This window comes from Suillus bovinus, assembly GCF_016758785.1.
Source record: "Suillus bovinus strain UH-Sbo-P2 chromosome Unknown EDB93scaffold_42, whole genome shotgun sequence".
NCBI classification, from domain to species: Eukaryota; Fungi; Basidiomycota; class Agaricomycetes; order Boletales; family Suillaceae; genus Suillus; species Suillus bovinus.
The window spans coordinates 160,882-184,605 of record NW_024542098.1 but is presented as its reverse complement, the minus strand read 5'-3'; the positions used below and the strand labels follow the sequence as shown (position 1 = coordinate 184,605).

Genomic DNA, 23,724 nt, shown 5'->3' with positions numbered 1-23,724 from the left:
AATTCAAGGACCTCTTGTCAACTGAAATAGATGTACAGAGGTTCATTCAAGTCTTCGGCAGCATCATTTTACACAGCACACCACATCTATATGTCTCAGCCCTCCCGTTCTTGCCTACCAACTCTCCACTATCAAGAGAGATTTCAGGACGATTTCTGAATATTCTTTGTGTAGTATCTGGACGTGATATAAACTGGCCGGTTGTTCAGAATGTGCTGAGGGGGACTTCTGTTGTTACCTCGGTCTCGTTCTCACTGGACGGCACTCGCATCATCACTGGTTCTTGGGATGAGACTGTTTGGCTGTGGGATGCAGGGACGGGAAAGCCAGTCGGTGAGCCCTTGCGGGGGCACACTTCAGGAGTTACCTCGGTCTCGTTCTCGCCGGACGGCACTCGCATTGTCACTGGTTCTTTGGATGAGACTGTTTGGCTGTGGGATGCAGGGACGGGAAAGCCAGTTGGTGAGCCCTTGCGGGGGCACACAGAAGAAGTTACCTCGGTCTCATTCTCGCTGGACGGCACTCGCATTGTCACTGGTTCAAGGGATCAGACTGTTTGGCTGTGGGATGCAGGGACGGGAAAGCCAATCGGTGAGCCCTTGCGGGGGCACACTTCAGGAGTTACCTTGGTCTCGTTCTTGCCGGACGGCTCTCGCATCGTCACTGGTTCAAGGGATCAGACTGTTCGGCTGTGGGATGCAGTGATCAAACAGCCATCCCAACAGTGCGCCATACCAGACCCTTCAGCATTCTCAGATGAACATTGCACGATCAACGTCACCACTACCATGAAATCGCACACTGGGAACAATCACTTCATTTCCTTCTCATCTAACCCCATCCATGCGCTGTGCAACACTTCCGAGTTGATGGAGGAAGCATCCCATGACAACTTCAGTCTGACCCCCTTTTTCCTGGATCATGACAGTGGATGGGTGGTAGGGCCTGAACATAGGCTGTTATTCTGGGTACCACCCGCTTCTCGGCACGCATTTTACACTCCCGCAACCAAATTAGTGATACCCAGAGGAGGTCCTGAGCTTGATTTGAGCCGCATGGCACACGGACAACACTGGGAAAAGTGCCGAGAGGGGTGAGTCTTTTCAAGTCCTTTCCCGTCCTCGCATTTACTAGAATCAAACACTTGCAGACATTAGTACCGATGATGCTCGTAGCAATGAATTCATTATGATAAAATGTACATGCGACCGAGTGTACGGTGAATTATTATCTTGTATTCTTCTAATATATCTAAGCACGCATAACCGTCGGCATGTTGTATATCCACTACCTAGTCCGAGTTCATGGTTGTCTGAGTCTTCGACTTATTGAAAAGCTTGATGCGTGATTCTCATGGTGTGCTGGTGTATGAGTGACAGCACGTAATGGCGGACAAGGCATGATGACTCCATCAGAGATAGGCTGTTGCGCGTGCGCGATGGATCCTGTTGAAGAGTATACACCGACGCTTCTTTACAATGGATTGAGAATCTGAATAGAAAGATATCATGTTTGTGGGCATATGCGGTCATTGAAGTTTCCGTTGCACTTAGCATGTATATTCAAAGTGAGCTAACAATCTGAAGACCAGGTTGCGACGAAATATGTCGTATCATTGTGTACATTATACAGTAGAGTCACAGTATGTAATCGCGATATCCACGACGAGGGCGGTAAGAACAAAACCACCACGGAGACAATGCATATAAGAATAATGTAAGAGCGAAGGGATGTCGAAGTTGAGGAAATAAGATTAGTAGGAACCAAAATGAAAGGTTCCGGCCCGATGACATTGAGTGGAGAGTGATGTTGGATGCAGGTGCACCGTGGTGTCACAATGGACATCCTTAATCAGTGAGGTCTTCAACAGTCGGTTTCTGGAGACTCGAGAAAGAGTCTAAAGAGTACTATTAAGCTGCATTGAACTCTGTAATAAATGAGTGGCAATATTTGAATTTTCGCATGAGGCTAGGAGAAGCAGACTGTGACTCACGGGGAGTGGAGAAGACGTTCAAGTTCATCATACAGTTACTGCGGGTGTCTCCAATACATACAGGCCCAGAGTCCTTGGTCGCAAATCGTAGTTGTTGAGCGGTGCATATAGTCGGTTTTTGTTGCCCGCTTTATCCTCAGGTTCTCTGATGCAAAAACACAGGAGAGTTTGGCGTAGCGGTGTCCTCATGTCCACTCCAGATATGTGTTGATGTGGGAGTGATCGTTGCTGGAGGAGATAATATGGGAACTTGATGTCTGCGAAGTTTGATGCGTCGTATTTTGGGAGGAACTGACAACGACGTTAAGGAGTAAGAGGGTGCGGTGGTGACGTAGAAAGGGTCCACGAGTTGAGTATGCGTGTATCGCGTTCGGTGGGTGCGACGAGAATAGATGAAATTAAGGATGTTAGCAAAGCAGGATCCTAGTGATCATAGAGTTTAGCTGTTGATACTCTTGAAAGATGATACCATATAGTGTCCTAGTGCTCTATAGTCAGTCTCCTTTGGTAAGCACATAGGCTGCCGTGGAACCTACTAGTAGTTCATGATGACTTTAACAGGTGGTTGACCCTTTGCTTTCGCCTTGTGACTCGAAAGCTAGAATGGGATGGGATGAACAAAAGTCACACGGATATGCGAAGGCGCAATTGCAAGCGACCAAAGGTGTTTGATGCTTTATTGGGAGCGCCTATATGTATACAGTGGTATCGAGCAAAGATCTGAGCTAGCATGTTGTGTTGTGAATATTCAGGCCGTCACGCTTAGTCTTGGACTGGCCACGGCATCAAGCTTTCAAGTCACAGACTTTCACACCTTGCTCTCTAGTATAAACAAAAATAACTTGCCCAATATCGAATTTGATTCTTACATTTTCTAATGACCCAGCACCAGGTTCATCATTCAGGGCTCTTTCTCTTTAACCTGCAAACTAGCAACGACTGTCTTCCTTCCGTTTAATGGCTGCCCAGGCGAAACTACCCACAAGCACTCGAACCCTCTTCAACCACGCTCAATCCATAACGACGTTCATGTCCTTTCGATATGCAGCCTCATGACATTCTCACTTCATTGGATTCGGACTTTTGAAGAAAGAAGAACACTACAAGGGAGGACTCAGGAAATATTTGTGCTTCTGAGACGAGTACATGGCCACAAAAACACCTCGCTGAAATTATGGAAGGACTACTATTGCAATCTGTTCTATCACTAGTCCTTTGTTCCAACCGCGCCAAATTTCCGTCCGTGTGTTCAAGGTGATTATGCCCGGGGAGACAAAATGTTGACGTTCGGCTGAAGCCCTAGCATATAGATCCGATTCGCATTTTCAAAGAATGCCATCTTCACGATAGACACCGCCTGGTCTTCCGTGAGGTCTTGTTTGCTGACGAAACCCGCTAGGACCTGAAGAGTCAAGATTCATATCGTTCACCCAAAGGAAATATGCCGATTACCTCGTATATTACCTCGCGAGCTTGGATAGTGGCAAGGTAGAACCTTTCCGGCCACCACGCCGCATCAGCTGTGGAATGGTAAGCAGGATGTGCGGTGATAAATAGACTGCTGACGAACTGGACCACAAGATTTTATTAGTAGGCGCCAACTCAAGCACTTGGCGTACCACGGTGCGTTGGGCGTCAGCAGAGATAAAGGGGAAAATCTCTCCGAAGTCGAGATAAACGTTCTTGTACACGGACGTGAGGTACCCAGCGTCTCTCGTGTAAGGATAGCTGGAATGCAGAAGAACAAATATGGTGTCTGGGAAGGCCTTGATGATGGGCTGCATATGTGCTGGAGAAGACTTTGTCAACGTGATCTCATTGTCTCCGAGACCTTCGGGAGGATAAGTATCACATAACGCGACCTGGGCCGCTGTTTTGCAACCCACCTGTGTGGAACTGGACTTTTGACAATGTAAGAGGGAAGGCGTCGCGCGGAACGGAACCAACGCTTACTAGGTTTTTTGCATTTGCCTGCGATATCGAGAACTATCTTGACCAGGTGATCGTTCAAAGCTTTGTGCTCGAAGCGAATGGAACCCTTTTCCTTGAACTGCTGGGATGCAGATGCCAGGCACTCGTAGAGTTCATCTACGCTGCAGGGAGCAGGGTTGACATCCAGACCGGTTCTGTCGCATAAGTGAGTTGAGATGATCGTCGATCCAGGTCATCATATAACTACTTGCCTGTAACAAGCAACAGACTTGTACCCTACCACACGATCATCTACGGCAGTGTTATTCATATAAGTGGTGAACTCCTTCAGGAATGTGTCGCAGAGAACATCGATCGACAGAGCCGAGTTGGCATTTGCGACGAGGATGTCTTGTAAGATGTTCTAAGCATCGGGACTGAGTATTTCTCGAAGATAGGGACGGCGATACCTTACCTGGCCCTCCACTTCTAATCTCACAATTCTCTTCGATGGACTTCCAGTGTACTGGTCGTGCCAATTCAATTCTTCGGCCATTTCTGCGATTCCACCCAATCCATCGTCGAACAGTATGCACTGAATTCCCGTAGGTTCCATGCAGAGCTTACACAACTCTGCATAATCGAACTCGAGCCTCTTCTTTTTAACGCCCTCCCAGGTAGCATCGTCACCTGTCAATCCGAATAGCTTGTATAACTGAGCTGTTGCACGCAGGCAAGGAAGAGTGTAGACGGCGTCGTCTAAGGCGTCGCCTTGGGCCTCGGATATGAGTACTTCGTATCGGATGGCGTCGCGGTGCTTTGATTTCAGGAATGGGTGGGCGTGGTTATCGATTATAGGGTACCCGAAGGTAGCTTTGGCTAGTTCTCTGTACATTCGTCCTATGAACTTGGATGAGACGATGATATGCTTATCTAGGGGTTGCAGCTGAACCTGGAATATTAATAGATGACTCATCGGCCCGGGCGTCCACGATATCTAATCAGATCAAACAAACACAAATTTACTTCCGCTTTTCTTCCTCCACGCCAGTGACTGTTAGCATGCCTGTGACAGTCGAGGATTTGGAACGAGCCATTCGAGCTGCATTCCCTGTGTCCCATCTCGACATCGAGGATCAGTCGAGTGGGTGTGGATCCAGCTATGCGATTCTTCTGGTCAGTGAGGTACGTGCCTTTCGAAACGAGCTGAAGCTGCTCATAGTCAATGTGAAATGGAATTATCACATAGGCCTTCGAGGGAAAGACTACTCTTGCAAGACATAGATTAAGTGAGAAGGTCTCATCATGACGTACATCAAGATACGGGGATGCTCATCGTCTGATAGTCAACCAGGCATTGAAGCAAGAAATATCACAGCTGCACGCATTTTCTCAGGTGAGCTTGTGGACTTATTCGTGTTGGAACCCTTAATTGACTTTCTCTGCAGAAATCCTTTACTCCAGCGCAATATGCTGCGTATCAAGCGAAAAGTGGTTGACTGATGGAGTTCTCTCGAACAACACAAATAGTGATGTTTCGCCGGAAATTAGACGAATGATAATTGGCATGTTTTTTTAGTTCAAGTGCTGTTAGTAATTCTGAAATCAACGTTTTAAGCGTAACCTTCAGATTCAGTGTGATGTGAACGTGGTCTTGTCTTCGAGGTGGACAATACAGGCGGCGGGTCGCTCCTGCCTAGACCTTTGCCATTGTCCGAGTATAGCGGCTGGGATTCAAGTTTGATCAGTTTTTTTCCACAAACGACCGGCACCATTCTACACCATTCAGATCATTCACACGTCAAGACCACGGTTACACTTGAACTGCGTCCACTCACGTGACCTTGCTAGTATGGAGACTGCGAAATTGAAATGGTTGTGGATCAAGTTTTACTTAATTGCCCTATTTTGGCCAGTTTTTTAAACCACTGTCAGTGTGGTACGCTCCAATTTTGTTGTGGTTCGGTGAACATAATCATAATCCACAGGGATATCTCAGACAATAGTTTTCGCTCTGCCACTTCCACTGCAGCCAAAGGTATAAAGGTGCTCGTGATGGACAGCAGAACTCCCAACACACAGCACTCATATTTTCCGTATATCTTTTGAACTACCATTCTCACTATGTCAGACCCAGTCGACGCCCTTTCGGAAGAGTTTTGGAAATTGCCACATACCGCAACATACGCATTCTTTACGGAAACTGACACTGGAATAACATTCCTTAGCGACAAGCTACGCGCGATCTTCATTGGGTTTATGGCCCAGTTGTTCACGCCAGATATAACAACATATCGCTCCACTTGCAATGATCTGGTTTCTGTGCTTGACCTGGCGCTACTTACTGCTGAAAATTGCCGGTTGGTATGCTTCTTCTCGAGTCATTTTGACGGGCTGGCTGACAAAATCCATAGGTATCAGATATCTTGGAGGTATGGGTTTTACCTAACTTGCTAATACTTGTTAGACGTTGACTCCGTGGCACACTAGCTTGCCGACGTGATCTTCGAGAATTTTGTCAGCATCTTTCTGACGCTCCAGGAGGGCTTCGACCCACAGTACCTTGTGCCGACCCATTCAATTTCCCGAATGCGCTTGATTGACATCATTGACCAAGCTCTCATGTCACCACATGATTTAAATGACATCCGCTGTACGTATCCGGATTATGCGTGCATCATAATGTCTCATGATTTCCACTTCAGCTCAGCTCCAGACTCTGAAGTCGAGGATTCAACAGCGAGAGCATCAAATGAAAGCCGACTTGTTAGCTTCCGATCCCCAGTGGATTTATGATCTAGCGGAAATATGGCCTGAGTTCGAAGCCTTGAACCGCAGAGGCACCTTTACTAGGCCCACTTCTGTTTTGCCAGCCACAACCACGCAACTCGGATGGAACTCATCTATGACTATGGAAGACCCGCGAGCATCCGAGTCAACGCGTCTTCAGAGAGCGTTTCAACATCTAACTACCCTACCTACAACAGCTTCACGCCCAATCAAGGATTTCCTTAAGCGAGGTGACTCTCATGTCCGCGTACAATCGCTTTGCGCGATGCTTCCTCCTGAAGTTTATGCTCGTGTGCTGGTCACGCTTGCGACGGTGACCGAAGCAGACATGGAAGTGTACTGATGTTGCATTTGTATCACATTTTATTTGTCTCGGCATAATATCAGCATATCACGCAAATAGCATATTTGTAAATACTGTAGCATCACAAATATTCATATTTTCCTAGATCTCGAACATTCGTAGGTAGTACATATCGGGGTTATGAAAAGCTTGTAAATGGACCTGCCGGTCATTCAGAATTATTCAGAGGTGACTGACAAACCACACTGGTATAATGTATCTGTCCTGTTTCTTTACATTTGTGTCTTCTAGTTGGACAAGGGGCCAATGAAGTTGCCAATAAGGCTCGACAATGTTTGAGCATGTTTGGTGTTGTTGAAAACAGAAGGCTTTGATCAACAAATTAATTGACGACTTGAGTCACTTGACCACATATACGACATTTAAGTATTATCATACATCCAAGTAGGCATCCAACAGATCCTTATGAACAACCAATTCTCAAGCTCTACATTGCCTGGCGGTACTCGTGAGTTAACCATATTAGTTTCCATATCGAACCATACGTGCTCAGGCTATCGTCTCTAGCGGCGAGGCTACGAGCTGACTCGGATGTGCCTAAAGCTGAAGGAGCCCAGTTCGAGTCAACCCACCTCTCAAGTACTGCTCGATTATCAGAAGAGCTAGGTATGTAGTGCTGCTGATTAGCAGCGCGATGTAAGAATCCTTTGGCAGATACCTATGATGGGGCACACAGATCTCAATTCTATGAATTAGGCCAGGTTAGTTGCTAGTCGATGCGATGCGCTGCGGATGTGATTGATTCAGTTTCCTTCTTAGAAATTATTGGAGGAAAGTATGGGTCCAGACCGACCTCTGATATCTTCACCAACGACAATGCATGAGCTCCGGGCAGAGTACACTGGCGCCCCATCTTTTGTGGCGCAGATCGATAGCTTGATGAATCAAGGTTATACAAAGATTATTCGTACTAAAGGTAGTATATTAATGAAGCGAGGTAGTCGCACAACCTGATGCGAACATTTAAACCAGGTGATGGAAATTGCTTTTACCGAGGTAAAGTTGAATCTACAACTTCCGCCTTTTGCATACTCACGAGTTCATTTGATAAGCTCTGGCATATGCATACCTTAGCAGCCTCGTCGATTCCCCAAATCTCGTCTATTCTGCAAAATCTGTGATAGAATCAGGCTCTAGGATGATGGAACATAATTTTATGGACGCAGATATCATCTCGACTTTCTGCGAACCCCTTATGGATTTAGTAGATGCCATCGGAAACCCCGACCCTAGTAAAGCGCTGACGCATAATCGTCTACTGTCTGCCCTTCTTGACGACGAAAGTGAGTTTCTCGTGTACGACCGACCTCCCTGTAACTGACACGCTCCAGCGTCAAACTGCATTGTCACATACTTGCGACTTTTAACTACAGCCCAAATCCAATCCGCGAGCGATGATTATGCTGGCTTTCTCTTCGACGATTCAGGAGTGCCATTGGAACCTACCGAATTCTGTCGGCAATATGTTGATCCCCTTGGGAAAGAAGCAGGTCACTATACTGAGTTGTAGTCACATCGATCTATTCAAGTTGTTGATGTCATTCGACAGACCATGTTCAGGTAGCGGCCTTGTGTCGGGCTCTCAAACTGCACATCAGGATTGCATATCTTGATGGTCATTCCCCGGACGGCCAGGCCCATTTCCAAGATATCACACCCCCAGACGGCGGAGAGAACAAACCGTTGATTCTCATCTACCGGTATGTCGATGATGGACTTTCGGTTATCGCAAGCTGATATTTGGTAGCCCTGGTCACTACGATGTTTTGATAAAGACGAGCTGATTTGGTGCCATATGAACTCACTGGTGCACATATCCCCTACATATCGGTGTGGCATGGCCGCATCTCCAACTCACTAGGAATCTGACGTACCTACTTACATATATCCTATGCGTATCCGCAAGTGATTTGACCGACATTCCTATGTCACGTAGTCAAATTGTTGGCGAATATGTGATATGTTTTATTGCACGCCTAGCCTGTCCCGCTCGAGGTACCAACTGCAACTTCTATACAATCTAGCTCGACCTCAAGAGTATAAGTCAAGTACATGATATCATTTGGGTGGGCTCAGCTATACTTGGAAAGAAATCTGTCGGTAGTATTTCCCACAGTTTCGAGCTAGTCTTCCAGTGTGCAATCATTGAATTGGTCAATCAATCACTAACATTTCTCTTCTTACAAGGTTGAAGAGAACGTAATCCACGAAGCACAAGATGTTCCAAGCACCATACCCACCTTATGATCCAACTGATACATCTGGGTGAGTTAACCCTTGCGCACGGCATGAGAAGACTGATGGACGTGATCATCCAGATTCTCGTGAGTCTCCTTTTGCTCGCGCTCCAAGAGGTCTGCGATTGACCGGCTGTCCATCAAGATACGACACAGTAGTGAAGAGGTGGCCCATCATCTTGACAAACATCATCGATCATGTCCATCGTCTTCTCCATGACATGACTTTAGAGACCCAACAAATCCGCGATTCGGACGTTTCCAAGGCAGAAGAACTGTCTAAGAAGATAACAGAGGGGCAAGAAATTATCTCGGAGATAAGCCGTTTGAAATATCGAATGGCAAGGGACCACGAACTCGAGTGGGTAGAACATGACTGTCGTCTCTCCTCAACGCATCCTAGATCCTTCAATATCCTAATCATGACGCAGAAACATACCTCAGGATGGGGACATTCTGGTCGCGGAATATAATGCGGAACTTGAGAGTCTGAAACAGACATCCCGCAACACTTGGTTCCAGGCACCATGGTTGTATGCAGAGTAGGTTAGACCTTCTCCATAAACTTCAAATCACTGAATTTTACGTGCAGGTGCTACTTGTATGTCACATAGAATAGTATCTACTACATGCTGAGACACGCATAGATACCGTCTGATCCGCGCGTATTTCAACCAGAAACCATACTGGCGCGGGTTTGACCCATTTTCTCTTCAAAAGGAGGAAATGTTTAAGAACAGTGGGGCAGCTATCTATCGTATGTTTGACTATGCTTCAAATGGTTTCCCCGGGTATTACTAACATGATGTGCTTTTTTAGAAATCGCAACCACTATGCACGAATTAGAAAGTGAGAAGGTCAAACTTCAAGGGGATTCCGATAAACTTGAAGTATTGTTCAAGGAGATGATTTACATGTGCCTATGGTTAGTTTGCATTTTTGATTTGTGATGGTTTAATAAACGCTCGATCTAGGGGCAATGCAACAGCAAGTCTGTTGTGAGGCTCTTTTTCGCAGATCATTGACATCTATATATGCAGGATCTTTCCCTCTTGACGCACCTCTCGCCGTCGGACATAGAGCACTTGCAGACGGTCGGTAAAGAGGCTCAGGAGGCGAGGTCAAACTTCATTCTCAAGGACGACCAAGGTGCTGTTTGGAGTTACATCAAGACTCTGGCCAATCAAGGAAAGCGTTTGGACTTCGTGCTAGACAACGGTACGTTTCGGCATTTTTTGCTGCTTTCACATCTGATCATTTGTTACGAACAGCTGGTTTTGAAGTTCGTTATTTATCGTTTTTGCAAGCAATATTGCTAACCTTGAAATACAGTTATTTACAGATTTCGTTTTTGCGGACTTTTTGGTCACTTACACTCCGTACTTCTCCCAAGTCGTGTTTCAGTACGTCGTCGTGAGATTCTCCCTTCAAAGCGATCATGACCTCTGACTAAACCCACAAGCCCGAAACTGTTCCCGTGGTTCGTTTCTGATGTCACTCCTACCGACTTTGCGAACACTATTTCGTCTCTACTTTCTACCACATTCTTTCCACCAAACTCTGCGACTACTCCAGATTCTGTTGCCCACTTACAACAGATGGTCACCCGATGGAAAAATTATATAGATGAGGGCATTTTCACTCTCGCCACAGACATTAGCAATGGACAGAAGATGACCGAGTTTTGGAATGGTCCGTGGCCTTACTGGAACATGAACGAACTAGCACCGGAGTTAGGGGCAATGGCTGAGTGGTTCTGGGTTGGTTATTTTCAAAGTGAGTAGCACCGCATGTCAACTTTCAAAGACTTAGCATTCGAAATATGCATGTCCTAGGGGGACCTTAAGTGAGTGGGTTTCATTACCATACTGATCTCAAGACCTGAATTTTGAATTCTGCGTCGAAGCTACCGCAAGTGAGTGTGTTTTCATGTTTGTTAATATCTGCTATATTGTTACAACCCGACGTCAGACTGGCAGGTGATGTTAGGTGGCCTGTGTCCACTCCGTTTCCAACCGCGATCGGTCCGTATTTCACATGCATATACTTTTCGTCGTTGATTAATGATATTTGGTAGGCCCACTGGCAGGATCGTTCCCACTTCTCAGTCTTCGTACGAATAAGGCTGACGTAGCGGTGGGCATAGACGAGAAAGTAGCGGAGAATCTTGATAAGAAGGGCGAAAAGTGGAGAATAAGCGGGAAGTGAGTTACGCGCAACTTTAGATCCACTGACTGGACGCTGAGCACTGAACTATGTTCTGCAGGTATGCTTTGGTGAGCTTTTTGCCACGAAGAATTAACTAGTAGACTGGCACAGTTTTTGTCGCTAGAACCATTGCTTTCACAGGCTGAATACGTGGTACCACAGTTGTACTTATACTTAGAGTCTTAGAATTTACATTCCAACGTATGATATATCCTGACGTGACAGATTTGAGGCTCCAGTTTTCGGCAACATCGTAAGCCAAAGTTGTCTGTTCTAGTATGGTGCTATGTAGTAGATCAGTCGAACAGCCCGAAGCCCTGTGAACGAGCATCAACACCCCGTGGTGATTGGAAAAGGCCATTTGAGTGCATACCATATCATCGTCTGACTCCTCTTTTGCTTCCTCCTTCTTCTCCTCTTCTTTTGGTGCTTCGACTGCAGCTGCACCACCAGCGGCAGCAGCAACGGGTGCGCCAACGGCCGGTGCACCTCCACCAGCACCGACGTTTGATAGCAGATCCTTCACATTCTTTCCTTCCAAAGCCTTAGCAAGGAGAGTTGCCCATATTGGCTCGAGCTCGACCGAGGCGGCTTCAGTCAAGGCGAGTATTTTGTCAGCCTGCATATGCCTCTTGAGCTACGATGGATATGGATGTGAAACCTGCAAGATACGCACGGTGATTTCAATACCCTCATCGGCGAGGATAAGTGCGGCGTAAGTTGCGGCAAGTTCAACTGAGGCCTGCGCATTGCAAAGGGAGGAATGCGTTAGCGGTTGTGATGATGGTACATCCAAAATGCGGGTTGATAATCCACCACTTGGACTCGGATTGTTGGTATTCCGACATAATCCTGCGGCGGATTCGGACTATGGCATGCGAAAGACAAAAACTTACCATTGGAGAAGGCGATTATGTCGTGAACTTGGGGACGTGGAGGGCGATGTGGAACTACTATCCCTTCAATCGGCAGCGCAAGTCAGCAGTCACGCAGACGTCACTGTAGGTCACGATATGTCACACAGGCCGGTTTCGAGCAGTCAAGAGGGCAAGGTCAGGCAGGATTTGGTGAGAGTCATGGCCACTGAGTGAGCACTGAGCACAGTATCTAAAAGATGAGGCTAAGTACGAGAGTGACCATTAGTTGTGATATTGAGAATGTGTAGGGAGACCATGTACACTGCATGGATGCTCCTGAGGTTGTCTATGTATTTCCGCAGCTGCAATAGTTTTGTATAGCCCATTTACAATTCCCTGAATCGCAGCATGAATGTAGTAGGGTCTGACGAAGAAGCTTGCAGCTCTCCTCGCCTACCACTGCTCGACTTGCGAATGCGTGACCAGCGCTTGGCAATGAGCACCCAGCAGCGGCACGAATGTGAATTTGTAACTCCATCACGGCACATATCGGCAGGTGACATTTTTGCGTGACTTCAACATTCTAACGATCTCACTCAATTCTAATCACGGTCATTCGGGGGCTGCCGATTGCGGAAGAGATAGTAGTAGTCCAGTTGGAGGTTTGCGCATATTAGACTAATTCATAACCAATAAGCTCTTCAAGTGATTGCTCTTTGCAAGTCTTCATCCAGATGAGTTTCAGATGTTGAGTTCAGTGCATAGCACAAAGTACTTAGCGTAAGGAATATAACGCAGGGTGTGAACCCATGTGACGTATGCAAAAGGAAAACTGCAGTACAGTATTTAAGTACAAGTGCCTACTACTTTTGGAGCCCACGGATGTTCTGACGTTCTGAAGACGGTGGCTGTACAACATCTTTAGTCCGCTGGTCGAGTATGTTTGCATTCCGTTTGCTGAAAGGACGGTGTCTTCCCAGCAGATCATTTAAATATGTTCCACCCCCCTCTCAGGCTCAGCGGTGGACATCGTCTTCTCCAGCGCAGCCAAGGAAGTGCGCAACAACTACCCCAACAGAACTCAAGGCCACAACTGAAACGCAGGATATCAAAGCGCTGGATAATCTTCTCAAAGTTGTCAGTCAGTATCAAACCTAAGTGTTTCGACGATATTGTTAATCTCGAGTTGGCGGCTTTGCAGGCGAGAAAGCCAATCCTGCCTACCACAAGTACGGGTCATGTTGAACGGCGGCAGACAGAGCTGATCACTATGTAGTGTTATGCCACTGAGGACACCAATTCTGTGGTCAGAGGCACTCTTGAATGCCGCCTCGACGTCGAACTCTTCTGAGGGCCATCCCGTAGACTCGGATGCTCCTGCACCCGAACAACCGCTTCCTCCACGGTACATGCACGATACATACACCGAAATCCTTCTTCCGTTTGCGTCATCTCCGGAGTTATTTGAGCGGTATACTAACGCATGGGGTGGACTTCGGACTGGCATGCTTATGGAGCACCTTGACTCGCTGGCTGGATCGATATCTTACAAGCATATGTTAGGACCAGGGGTGGAAACGCTTGGTCGTATACGTGAAAGAGGCTTTTACATGGTCACCGCTTCTGTCGATAGGTTAGTAGACGCCAAGGTAAAGTTAAATTGCGCTTTGAAACCGTGACTTGACTCAGGCTGGACGTTCTCGCCCCTCTCTCGCCCGTGAGGGATATCCGCCTGAGCGGCATAGTTATCTATACTGGGACTAGTTCGATAGAGGTAGCTGTAAAGATGGAAGCACTCGATGAAAGCGGCGTGGAGGATACTCTGCTACTTGGTCAGTAATCACCACTTGTCGAAGCTTTGGCTTGAGAAACTCCATTCCTCTAGGTCGGTTCGCTATGGTATGCAGGGACGCGCAAACTCACAAAGCTCGGCCGGTAAACCCACTCATTCTTGGTTCGCGCGAAGAGACTGCATTATATTCGATAGGCGAACGTGCGTCCCGGTCTCACACATTTCGTTTGATCCAATGAGGACGAGTACTAGAGGCAAAGAAGCGCAGACAATCATCAGCCCTTCGCTCTCTTTCTAGGGTACCTCCCAGTTCTACTGAAGCGGAAGAATTACACTCGGTGTACTTGCAATACGCTCAAGACAATGGTCAGTCCAAATACGAACGCGTTTGGATGGGTGACACACACTTGGAGAAGACCATGCTCATGTTTCCTCAAGAGCGCAAGTTAGTTTTCATTCGGCTTTGTCTTTTTGCGGCTTGAATGACATGTTTGAAGTGTCCACCAGAAAGTTTTCGGAGGTAACTATTTCGAACTCTGCCTTGCACGAAACTGATAGTCTCGCGAAGGCTATCTCATGCGACTTGCTTATGAGGTGTGTTGACTACTGATACTGCTAGCCACATCATTGATATAGCACTCTCAGCTTGGTTTCGCGAGTGCATCACTCTTCACACGTTCACATGTAACATTCATGTCACTAGACAGTATCTCTTTCGCCAAACCCGTTCCCATAGGATCTATCTTACGGCTGACTTCGCAAGTTCTCCACACTACCCCTCCCGGGGAGTTCCCTGGTTTAGTAGTATGTTTCAAATCTAGATGTTTTTGCTGTTTGCTCCTGAATTCCTTTGTCTTCCAGCATGTCGGGGTCCAAGCTAATGTTGTCGATGTACGAACTGGGCACGAGCAGACCACCAACGATTTCCGTTTCACTTGGCATCCGGATGATGGTGCAGGGGTTGTTAGACAAGTCGTCCCGAAGACTTATCAAGGTATGGACGAGTGCATTTCAGATGATTTCTTGAATGATAAATCGTGGAATGGCAGAGGCGATGCTTTGGTTAGAAGGGAAACGAGCACTTGAGATGGGCAATCAAATCAGGGGAGAAAGAAACAAGAAACCAAGTGGCTAGTGACTACACTAATTGACGTTCATGAGAGCAGTCGCCTATATTAGCCCTGCTACGATGACTAGGATTGGTGTTTCTGTCACTTCGACGGAAATGAAATGAATCAATTCGCTCGAACTCGAGGGCAACCAACCGTTTATAATCTCTTGCAGAGTACAGATGTGTTGTCTCTGGCAGCATAGTTAGAGAGCCAAGAACCAGAATCTGAAAGGGTGCGAAAGCTTTTGAAGGTTCGTGTGCTGAGTAGCTCCAGCGCTACCCTAAGGGGATTCGGAGGGCGTGGCCTCTGATGCATTTGGCAGATATTTTGCATTTCACTGCAACGCTGGTTGTTTGAAGAAGTGGGTGCAATCTATAAATAACTCTTAAATCCTGAGTTATATGTTGATGGCTTTTCTTGTCTCCGACTCTGTTCAACTCGGAAACACACTTGATCATATTATGAATGCAATCTCTTCAAAAATTCCGACTGCAGTGCTGTCATTGTTTGATCATGCATTGCTCAAGTAAAAAAATGCAATTTTGTGGAGGTTAAGGTACATTGTCTGTCAGAGCTCATGCTGACGACCTGACCTCAGGCTGGTGACCTCCTTGTTATCTCCGCTCAACTCTCATGCATGACGAATCTATCTACAGTTTTTATCCGTGATATCAGTTTACACGGTACATTACAACGTCGCAGTCAAGCTACTACAATTTTTTCGACTTGCTTTTTCGTGTGCCACGTCCCCGGGACTGTCCATTTGGTACAACCACCCAACTATTCCTCTCAATCAACTTCAAGTTCTTCGTTATGCCACTGAGATTCATTCGTACGAAAAAGCTAGGGATTGATATTGGCTCTTTACAAGTCGCGGTCACTACTACGGCTTTCGCCAGGGACCTCATGGCAACCATGCAGTTTCCTCCAGCTACTGCCGCTGTCTCAGTTTTGCTGCTCATCTTGCAAACAATCCAGGTGAGTGCACGCTTGAAATATACTTGTCTGCGCGTGTTTCGACTTTTGTTTGCCCTCATATAGAGTATTCAAGTTAACAAGTCTGCTTGTGATCGCTTGGCGCGTCGTGCTGCACAAATACTAATTGACATCGATGAACAAATGCGTGGACGATACCATGAAGCTCCGGAGGCGCTTCTCAGGAATTTGGACAGGTTTGAAAGGTACACCTGGCTGTCCTCTGTAAAATGATTCTTGACCAATCGTTTTTCTTCAACTCTTGAAAGCACCCTGATCTCTATCCATCAGTTCATGAAAAAGTTGGCCGATTTAAAATGGAGTGATAGGTTCCTCCGTAAGTCGTCAATCGACGACGCTCTGGTTGAGTACATGCGCCAGCTTGACGAGGCGGCGCAGGCTTTTCAGGTGTGTATGATGTTGGATTTAGCTTCCAATGACTGAAGAGCCCTTGCGATGAAGCTTGCTACCCTGATCAATATTCACCTTGCCGTGAGCTCACTGAAAAGAGATACCGCTTCGAACGCAACTGCTGAAAGAGTCGTCGATGCTCCGCCTCCGCCTGCTTATCATGAGGTTCTGAATGAACCAGACTCAGTTGCTGTAGAGATACGAAGCCCAGGGGTCGTTGATGCAGCTGAGGTTATGGTTGCTGAATCCGATTTTCCGGTGACAGCCTTGTCACCACTCGAAAAAAGACTTACAGACCACTATCTCCCCGCAGAACTGTCATCCCTGACCCTGGAGGATGATCATGGGGTCAGCAATAGGTCCCATCGTTTTTTTTTGGCTTGCTCATACATTGTATACCACACTAGTTTCGACGATATCACCAGTCAGACGTTATCTTACGTGGCCGGTCTCGATTGCAGGGCGGATGGTGGGCTGATGCGATGGAAGTCCAGGTACAAGGGCAACGAGCCTTAATCAAGAAATACGATGATGACAAGGACAATGCATATTCTGTAACGTGGCCATGTTCGCGTCTACAGAGTGTTGCTTAACTTGATGTTTCAGAAATGGCTGCGAGACGTCAAGTTGCTGCAGAATATTCAGTATGTCACACGAAGCACTTTGATTCCACCTAGTCTCATTTTCTAGTCACCCCAATTTACCTCAGATGCTTGGGTTCTCGGATGAACGAACCCCGACTCCTTTTATCTTGTTAGCGAATGGTATTCATCTTGTCGGGCATTCGCAACATATCATTTAATACAAGAGCAGTTCAGACGCAGAGCCCTCAAGCTCTGGTTCGCGAAATGCTACGCTCGTCAAGCCTAGGGACCTCGATAGAGCTCTTGTTGCGTTTTGTAAGGTCTTTCTTTTGGCTAGGTGATCAGCGTTTGATACAGCGAGATGCAGTATCGCGACCTTGCTGTGAATGATTCACCGTATATATGCCGTTGTTCTTTTGTTAAAACTGTTTAGGACACAGCGACATACGTCCAGAGACAACTCAACCTGGATGAGAACAAGGTTCAGGATTTCATCGAGGTACGTCGCCTGAACTGCCTTACAACTCATATCTACAATCGTGCAGGCATCCTCGTTGCGAGTCGATTCTCTCAAAACTCTTGTGGTTGGTCTGCCTCCTCCTCGGGATGGCGAATGGTATACTGCACGAAACTACGGGTTAGCGCATACATTGCTAGATGCATGCTTGCGAGTAAGCAACGTCTCGTATGTTTTGAGCTTCATACTAAGGAATGTGCAAGATGTTGCCGAACAACGGACGCGTCACATACTCATATGATAAAGGGGAAGAATTTGGTATGAATTAAAGATTATCATGAATCCCTCACTCACATCATTCATTGCAGTGACAGAAGAAATGCAAAAGAAAATCAACCACCTCGTCACTTTGGCACGAGCCTTGCTTCCCAGCGGCAGGCAGTCCCCTGTACTCCCAACACAGTTAGAAGCATTAATCGAAGAAACGGAGTTTGAGACCCCTTCGCTGACTCTGCAACAAATACGGAACCTCAGTTGGACTGCTGAAGGCGCTCATGACCATACATGGTATGAGAGGAACGTGCCAGCTGATAAGTTTTCTGTCGGTGACATCGGCTACATTCCGGTTGGGGGAGACTTTGGATCCTTCGTTCTTCTCGGCAACGTCATCAAAGACGGAAAAGCTGGGCTGAGCCTATCTCAACGGTCGCACGGCGAGCACTGGTGCTGGGAGCATGTCCCGATTCAGAGACAACCTCTCCAAGCCTACGAATTGCCTGAAGCTGTTGCAGGGTGAGATTTGTTACGAGCTGATGGAAATTATGATGATGACATCGTGTACAAGATGGCCCGTCGTAGTGCCTGCATACAGTCAGATTGATGTCGCGGTGGTGCATGAGGCCCATCTTTCTTGTGTCAAGGATGCATGGCAATATCTATTGAAGAACGGCAAAGGTCACGCAGCCAATGATAGCATTAGGCCGGAGGATCTGATTCTTGGTGAGCATTTCCTCAGTTTTGCACGATCTTGCGAAGGTCGTTACTCATGCATCACGACAGTGACCCATGTTGGAACCCATCAAGATTTCTATGTCAGGGATTTTCGATCAAAACCGTTGATGCTTCAGACACATGGAGCAAATCTCCGGTTTACTTCGAATCAGTCCCATCACCAAAATAGGCATGGCTTTCACCAGCCACCAGGCTTTGGGTTCCAGAACCATAGCGTTCCGTTCAACCAACCCGTCCTTCCTGCAATAGTTTATCTATTCACCTCGTTGGATGCTAATCATGATCCGCATTGGTCACCTTCCCCGGTGTGCCTACCAAAAGGTGTGTCACGTCAACCTCTGGCACGACATTTCACGACGAAGATTGGGTGGTGGGTATCTTTTCTTGAATGATCGAAGTTGATCTGACCTTGGCTGGTACAGGAAAACTGGATTTTTGAACTATGTTCAACTTCACGCTGAGGACTTTAAAAGTTAGAAGGTAGCGACTGCCATATGGATAGTGCAAAATTCACGATTGATGTCCTTTGATAGCGGTGGTAACTAGGAGACTCCCTAGACGCACTGGAAAGGGAAGTTCCAATCTTCCAAGGTTTGCGAACTTTGAATGCACAAGCCCGAGGACCAGTGAATCCATAATCAGCATATCATCACGTATGTCTCCTATTATTGATACAGCCTTCATGGGACCCGAAAAAAAGACCGTACGAGTCTTCCTGCACTACCTGAACATGAGTGACAGTCGTTCGAAATCAAAGTTGACAGTCTGGAACATTCGTCTTCTGAAACCGGAACACGTGATACCAAAATTACACACCATATACATTGTCTGCACGTGGGCTAAGAACTTCTGGCTGTGTTGGTTTAGATGAATGCGCGTAGAACCATGGACGTTTGTTGTTTTTTTCACAGCACCCATCATCGAGCAAATAGTGACCTCCCTTTTATTTGAGGCGGTATTCCTCAAGTCAATGCAACTCACACAACGGAGACAGACTGCTGAGATGTTATTAACGTGTGGTTGTGAGCGTCGAGTTGTGCATGTCTATGGGGGGGGGGGCTTGTGTTCGACATATTTTCCTCGTCTGACGATGCAGCCGCTGCATGCTGTTGTAGGAAGCAAAAAGTGAAATTGATGATTGATATGCCTACAGACGAGGGAGACATTATATTTTACAATAAATCTGCTAGTCCTCGCTGTACCTCGGCACTGGATGTGAACGATTGATGTCAGTATTAAAGTCTGGGAAAAGAAACTGGGTAGGCAGTTGGTAATTGCCACACCTCTTACTCACTGTGACGGGGTGCCCATTAATGTTCATCTCCTACTCTTCCACTTCTCCCGTTATGCGCATGCTCGTGCGTTAAAACCAGCCCCTACTGAACCCGGGGCTGGAAGTGTGTTCTGTACGCAACATGGAACAGTATGTGTAGTAAGACGCTGTGCGACTCATGTCCATCATATCGTTCAATTGCATTCTAGCTCTCGGGTCTTTGCAAATCGGTAAGACTGCCTGCTGCACCAGCTACAACTACCTGTCAGTGACATCCAATTTATGTTCCAAAAAGAAGGCCAACCTTTGTATATCATTGGGACGAGAGGCATCAAAAATGCTGGAGATTCTGCAACTTCGACTGGATTTGACTGGAGGCTTGGAGTAGCAGCCAAGGGTGTTCGAGACGAAGGAATGGTCCAGGGAGGAAAATGAGGCAATAAAACCAAAATCATATAATTTGGTATTATGTGGCTGTGCTAGCCTATGTCCCTATCCACAATTTAATTTCCTTCCAGTTTGCAACAGCATTCAAATCAAGAACACTCTTTTCAACCACACCGTGACGCGCTGGCTACCATTTTGCGCTCGAAAAAGTCGCTATCGGAAGCTTTCGGTGGATGCATTGTTCCGCGTAATACACGTATCCCGACATCAGCTAGTACGACGTCTTTGAACGGCCGGGTTTCTCGCTCTGCGAGGAACCTTAGTTTCCTCGGTATTCGGAAGTATTTCCATAACCTCGCAAAACACAATCGCGAGTTTTCGGTTTCGTGTTCTTCGCGTGGTTCAGCGCAGACGTTGCTTCAGAAACCGAAGGAAGTGAATATCCCAATAGAAGATTATTATTCCGAAAACCAGGCCCCTCTTCCGCCTTCTCAACGCTCTGACTGGCGGTTAAGAGCCACTTCGCGTACCAACCGTATCAACGGTCAACGGCACGCGAGATATATCAGACGTGTAAGCCCTCCCCACATCCAGGTGCAAGAGGGAGAATCATTTTTCGAAGAGATTCAAGCATACAACAAACAGTTCGTTTCTCTTTTTAATTTCGCCTTTTGTATTAAATTAGTTGCTCGCAGTTTTTTATCCTTACTGGAGCTTGAACAAACCGAGGACGAGGCGGTTCTGAGGGAACGACTGTCTACTTGGTCGTTATTTCGATTGCAAGAAGAAGGGTATGCAATCACGGGTCTTTCGGCTTTTTGGATGGGCGCCCCAAAGTTTGGACGTCCTGTGGCTTCATTTTCTCTCGGTCCTGGCATCGACTTGCCAAAAGAACATCGGTTTGAGTGAGTTTTCGTATCGACCCGAGTCAATCGCGCTCACTGCGTTCAGGAACGGTACCCAAGTTCTTGTTTCGAGGCTCGACCCCGTTCAAGAGCCGGCGCGCCGAGGAAGCGTCCTTAGCAAGACTGCGTCGCAACTGCGCATAGCATTCGAGGAAAAGTTCGATGTTGATGAAGGCTGCTGGCGCTTGGACATTGGACGCTCCAATATCGTGTTCATTCGTATGCGAGAAGCCATTTCACGATTCAGTCAAGACCCGCAAGCGCTACAACGAAATGATTTACTCTCCTCTCCAGACAATCAGTTCATTCTTCATGGAACACATTTGCGAGACGTGTTGTTGCGTTCGTTTTCGCCGGATAGACCACAACTACATGTACCGTTGCAAAATCCGGATGAGGTCAGGTACGTTCCTCGAGGGAAACTCGAGCATGACAGCCGCGAGGTGCGAGAGCATGGAGGCGCGTTCAAAGATGACATGCACATTCAAAGCTGGGCAAGACGATACTCGCGGATTAATCCAATTGTCATTGATGGCGATCCGGTCATCGAGGGTTTAAATGCCACGCAGATTCGAGCCATTGCCATGATGATCGGCGAACGGATCAGTCTTGTGCAAGGAGTACGTTTTATTTTGTCAAGTAATGCCGCAAACTAAATGACACCTATTTCAGCCGCCTGGTACAGGCAAAACGAAAACGATCATTGAAGCCGTGAAATTACTCAAGGTCTGATATCCTCGGCATCGATTTGATCTTTGTTTCTAACGTTATTAAGGTTCACTTTGAAGTGCACCACCCTATTCTCGTCTGCACCTACACCAATGTTGCGGTCGATAATCTCGTGGAGGGCTTTGCAGCGGCTGGCGTTAAAACCCTTCGAATCGGGTTCGGTGCTAAAATCAAGTCGTCTCTACACGAATATACGTTAGATGCGAAGCTTGAGGCGCATCCTCTCAGGGTTAAAGTTGAGCAACTTATGAAAGACCAGGAAAACGTTGAAAAAAAGTTGAGCGCGCTGGAAGACAGAATCGTTGTGGCTGAAAAACAGAATAGTCAAAAACTCGGCAGGATGCGGAGTGCGTTGACCGTAATGGAGAGGCAACTGTTGGCGCTAAGAGCGAAACTGTATGCACTTCATCAGGAAATGCTCAACGATATCACGGCTGCGGCTGACGTGGTGAGTGATGTAGCATCCGGCTCACTTTGACTTGGGTTGATGATTCATTGACAGATTTGCACGACGTGCATCACATCCGCCAGTGCCGCACTTAATATTCTGGACTTTCCTGTTGTGTTCTTGGACGAGGCCTCGATGTCGACGGAACCAGCGTCGCTGATTCCTTTGATGCGAGGAGTGAGCCGATTGAAGTTTGTCGTGTATTTTCGCTCTGACCATTAGTAGTCGCAGCATGTTGCCTTGATCGGGGATCATAAACAATTACCGCCCGTTATCGCTAGTCGGGAAGCGCAACTCAACGGCCTTGGGATCAGTTTATTTGAGAGACTTACTGAAGAAGGAGGTGTGTGATTCTAATTGCATCCCGTCGGGATATTTCTTATCAGGAATATGAAATTGCAGTTGTTCCATCAATCATGCTTGACGTGCAGTACAGGATGCATCCTTCCATTTCTAGATTTCCCTCATTAGAGTTCTATGACTTTGCGTTACAAGACGGGACTGTGGACTCTGCTGGTAACATACATCCGATGCTTCTACCTCCGCTGTCAAGTCACCTCGAGGAAAATATTCTCACTGGTCACCGCCCCTCTGTCGTATTTATTGATCACGGGGGTGCGGAAACTTCCAAGGACCGCAGTAGGGTAAACTGGAATGAGGCTCACATTGTTTGCAGTATCGTTGAAGACTTGCTGTTGCAAAATGAGGTGAGCGCTCGCTTGGTTGCCGAGTATGCCTGACTGACATATTATATTTTCGAAGAACTTGCTAGGAACGAACATAGGCGTCATTGCGCCGTATGCCGCCCAGATTTCACTATTGAATCGCCTCCTAAACACCGATGCCAAGTACCGCAAGCGCTTTGAATCCACTCTTGGGGACCATCGAATGATGCAGCTAAGTAGTATCGAAGTGAAGACGGTGGACGGGTTCGAAGGACGCGAAAAGGACGTTATCGTGTTTTCGACTGTGCGAAATAATGCGTCGGGGTATATTGGGTTCCTTGCTGACCGGCGTCGATTAAATGTTGGGTTGACGCGTGCGAAGAGGGGGCTGTTCGTTGTTGGAAGTATCAGTACGTTGAAGGCTGGGAAGATGTCTGGAGGTGAGAGTCCTGGCAGGGTAGGTAAAGGAGCTGAGGCTTGGAGAAGATATGCGAAGTATCTCGTGGAGGAAAAGATGGTTGTGACCCTTAGCGGAGATAGATTGAGGGGGATGCTGTACGGACAGGCGCTGTCGACGTAAGTTTTTGAAGTTTGCTAGAAGTTAGAAAGTTGGAA

The 23,724-nt window shown here is 47.0% G+C and overlaps 9 protein-coding genes across 9 annotated transcripts; 7 read left to right on the top strand and 2 right to left on the bottom strand.

Annotated features, from left to right (window-relative positions):
* Positions 1-616: 616 nt before the first annotated feature.
* On the top strand, positions 617-1,183 carry EDB93DRAFT_1156220 (uncharacterized protein). Its single transcript, XM_041449891.1, has 2 exons — positions 617-1,093; positions 1,151-1,183. Exons 1-2 carry the CDS (start codon positions 789-791, stop codon positions 1,155-1,157), a joined length of 312 nt encoding a protein of 103 aa, XP_041306062.1. The 5' UTR covers positions 617-788; the 3' UTR covers positions 1,158-1,183.
* Positions 1,184-3,251: 2,068 nt separating this feature from the next.
* Positions 3,252-4,799, bottom strand: EDB93DRAFT_1241467 (amidohydrolase 2; the record flags this gene model as incomplete). The annotated part of the gene is made up of 7 exons (XM_041451877.1): positions 3,252-3,395; positions 3,446-3,513; positions 3,564-3,824; positions 3,880-3,894; positions 3,947-4,119; positions 4,177-4,328; positions 4,380-4,799. 7 exons carry the CDS (start codon positions 4,797-4,799, stop codon positions 3,252-3,254), a joined length of 1,233 nt encoding a protein of 410 aa, XP_041306061.1.
* A 167-nt stretch (positions 4,800-4,966) lies between these two features.
* Positions 4,967-5,403, top strand: EDB93DRAFT_1241466 (bola protein; the record flags this gene model as incomplete). Its single annotated transcript, XM_041451876.1, has 4 exons — positions 4,967-5,089; positions 5,154-5,193; positions 5,251-5,300; positions 5,353-5,403. The coding sequence occupies 4 exons, from the start codon at positions 4,967-4,969 to the stop codon at positions 5,401-5,403; spliced, it is 264 nt and encodes an 87-aa protein (XP_041306060.1).
* Positions 5,404-7,400: 1,997 nt separating this feature from the next.
* On the top strand, positions 7,401-9,198 carry EDB93DRAFT_1156194 (peptidase C65 Otubain-domain-containing protein). Its single transcript, XM_041449890.1, has 8 exons — positions 7,401-7,506; positions 7,566-7,759; positions 7,818-7,974; positions 8,031-8,054; positions 8,111-8,341; positions 8,390-8,548; positions 8,608-8,758; positions 8,806-9,198. The coding sequence occupies exons 3-8, from the start codon at positions 7,836-7,838 to the stop codon at positions 8,840-8,842; spliced, it is 741 nt and encodes a 246-aa protein (XP_041306059.1). The 5' UTR covers positions 7,401-7,506; positions 7,566-7,759; positions 7,818-7,835; the 3' UTR covers positions 8,843-9,198.
* EDB93DRAFT_1156180 (uncharacterized protein) lies at positions 9,181-11,609 on the top strand. Its single transcript, XM_041449889.1, is given in 14 exon segments — positions 9,181-9,323; positions 9,377-9,382; positions 9,441-9,656; positions 9,727-9,837; positions 9,943-10,052; positions 10,115-10,224; positions 10,336-10,513; positions 10,638-10,698; positions 10,758-11,027; positions 11,047-11,087; positions 11,175-11,214; positions 11,267-11,319; positions 11,373-11,499; positions 11,562-11,609. 14 exon segments carry the CDS (start codon positions 9,277-9,279, stop codon positions 11,599-11,601), a joined length of 1,410 nt encoding a protein of 469 aa, XP_041306058.1. The 5' UTR covers positions 9,181-9,276; the 3' UTR covers positions 11,602-11,609.
* On the bottom strand, positions 11,610-12,582 carry EDB93DRAFT_1156178 (60S acidic ribosomal protein P1). Its single transcript, XM_041449888.1, has 4 exons — positions 12,400-12,582; positions 12,180-12,245; positions 11,877-12,122; positions 11,610-11,820 (listed from the first exon to the last, which is right to left on the bottom strand). Exons 1-4 carry the CDS (start codon positions 12,400-12,402, stop codon positions 11,800-11,802), a joined length of 336 nt encoding a protein of 111 aa, XP_041306057.1. The 5' UTR covers positions 12,403-12,582; the 3' UTR covers positions 11,610-11,799.
* A 1,187-nt stretch (positions 12,583-13,769) lies between these two features.
* EDB93DRAFT_1291982 (thioesterase thiol ester dehydrase-isomerase) lies at positions 13,770-15,505 on the top strand (the record flags this gene model as incomplete). Its single annotated transcript, XM_041454568.1, has 9 exons — positions 13,770-13,993; positions 14,050-14,192; positions 14,246-14,353; positions 14,405-14,597; positions 14,650-14,672; positions 14,721-14,746; positions 14,798-14,956; positions 15,014-15,146; positions 15,202-15,505. 9 exons carry the CDS (start codon positions 13,770-13,772, stop codon positions 15,285-15,287), a joined length of 1,095 nt encoding a protein of 364 aa, XP_041306056.1. The 3' UTR covers positions 15,288-15,505.
* Positions 15,506-15,667: 162 nt separating this feature from the next.
* Positions 15,668-19,426, top strand: EDB93DRAFT_1156157 (uncharacterized protein). Its single transcript, XM_041449887.1, has 17 exons — positions 15,668-15,862; positions 15,921-16,242; positions 16,306-16,445; positions 16,509-16,647; positions 16,702-16,998; positions 17,058-17,204; positions 17,257-17,294; positions 17,341-17,414; positions 17,464-17,549; positions 17,602-17,616; positions 17,668-17,733; positions 17,780-17,905; positions 17,955-18,009; positions 18,060-18,483; positions 18,536-18,690; positions 18,751-19,072; positions 19,125-19,426. The coding sequence occupies exons 2-17, from the start codon at positions 16,078-16,080 to the stop codon at positions 19,177-19,179; spliced, it is 2,304 nt and encodes a 767-aa protein (XP_041306055.1). The 5' UTR covers positions 15,668-15,862; positions 15,921-16,077; the 3' UTR covers positions 19,180-19,426.
* Positions 19,427-20,117: 691 nt separating this feature from the next.
* Positions 20,118-23,689, top strand: EDB93DRAFT_1105277 (P-loop containing nucleoside triphosphate hydrolase protein; the record flags this gene model as incomplete). The annotated part of the gene is made up of 13 exons (XM_041447488.1): positions 20,118-20,125; positions 20,185-20,205; positions 20,245-20,392; positions 20,504-20,935; positions 20,957-21,006; positions 21,058-21,267; positions 21,314-21,887; positions 21,940-21,993; positions 22,043-22,444; positions 22,499-22,621; positions 22,670-22,787; positions 22,847-23,151; positions 23,207-23,689. 13 exons carry the CDS (start codon positions 20,118-20,120, stop codon positions 23,687-23,689), a joined length of 2,928 nt encoding a protein of 975 aa, XP_041306054.1.
* Between the last annotated feature and the right edge of the window lie 35 nt (positions 23,690-23,724).

Bases quoted from the DNA above. Each gene is read 5' to 3' on its own strand.
- EDB93DRAFT_1156178 (XM_041449888.1), bottom strand. The intron at 12,123-12,179 runs GTGCGTATCTTG...AGGCATATGCAG, and splicing joins ATGAGGGTATTGAAATCACC to GCTGACAAAATACTCGCCTT. The intron at 11,821-11,876 runs GTATGCACTCAA...GCTCGTTCACAG, and splicing joins AGGAGTCAGACGATGATATG to GGCTTCGGGCTGTTCGACTG.
- EDB93DRAFT_1156194 (XM_041449890.1), top strand. From the start codon at position 7,836: ATGGGTCCAGACCGACCTCTGATATCTTCACCAACGACAATGCATGAG. The intron at 7,975-8,030 runs GTAGTATATTAA...CATTTAAACCAG, and splicing joins AAAGATTATTCGTACTAAAG to GTGATGGAAATTGCTTTTAC. The intron at 8,055-8,110 runs GTAAAGTTGAAT...TCATTTGATAAG, and splicing joins TGGAAATTGCTTTTACCGAG to CTCTGGCATATGCATACCTT.
- EDB93DRAFT_1156220 (XM_041449891.1), top strand. From the start codon at position 789: ATGAAATCGCACACTGGGAACAATCACTTCATTTCCTTCTCATCTAAC.
- EDB93DRAFT_1156180 (XM_041449889.1), top strand. From the start codon at position 9,277: ATGTTCCAAGCACCATACCCACCTTATGATCCAACTGATACATCTGG. The intron at 9,657-9,726 runs GTGGGTAGAACA...ATCATGACGCAG, and splicing joins GCAAGGGACCACGAACTCGA to AAACATACCTCAGGATGGGG. The intron at 11,500-11,561 runs GTGAGTTACGCG...TATGTTCTGCAG, and splicing joins AAGTGGAGAATAAGCGGGAA to GTATGCTTTGGTGAGCTTTT.
- EDB93DRAFT_1156157 (XM_041449887.1), top strand. From the start codon at position 16,078: ATGCCACTGAGATTCATTCGTACGAAAAAGCTAGGGATTGATATTGGC. The intron at 16,243-16,305 runs GTGAGTGCACGC...GCCCTCATATAG, and splicing joins TCATCTTGCAAACAATCCAG to AGTATTCAAGTTAACAAGTC. The intron at 18,010-18,059 runs GTATGAATTAAA...CATTCATTGCAG, and splicing joins TGATAAAGGGGAAGAATTTG to TGACAGAAGAAATGCAAAAG.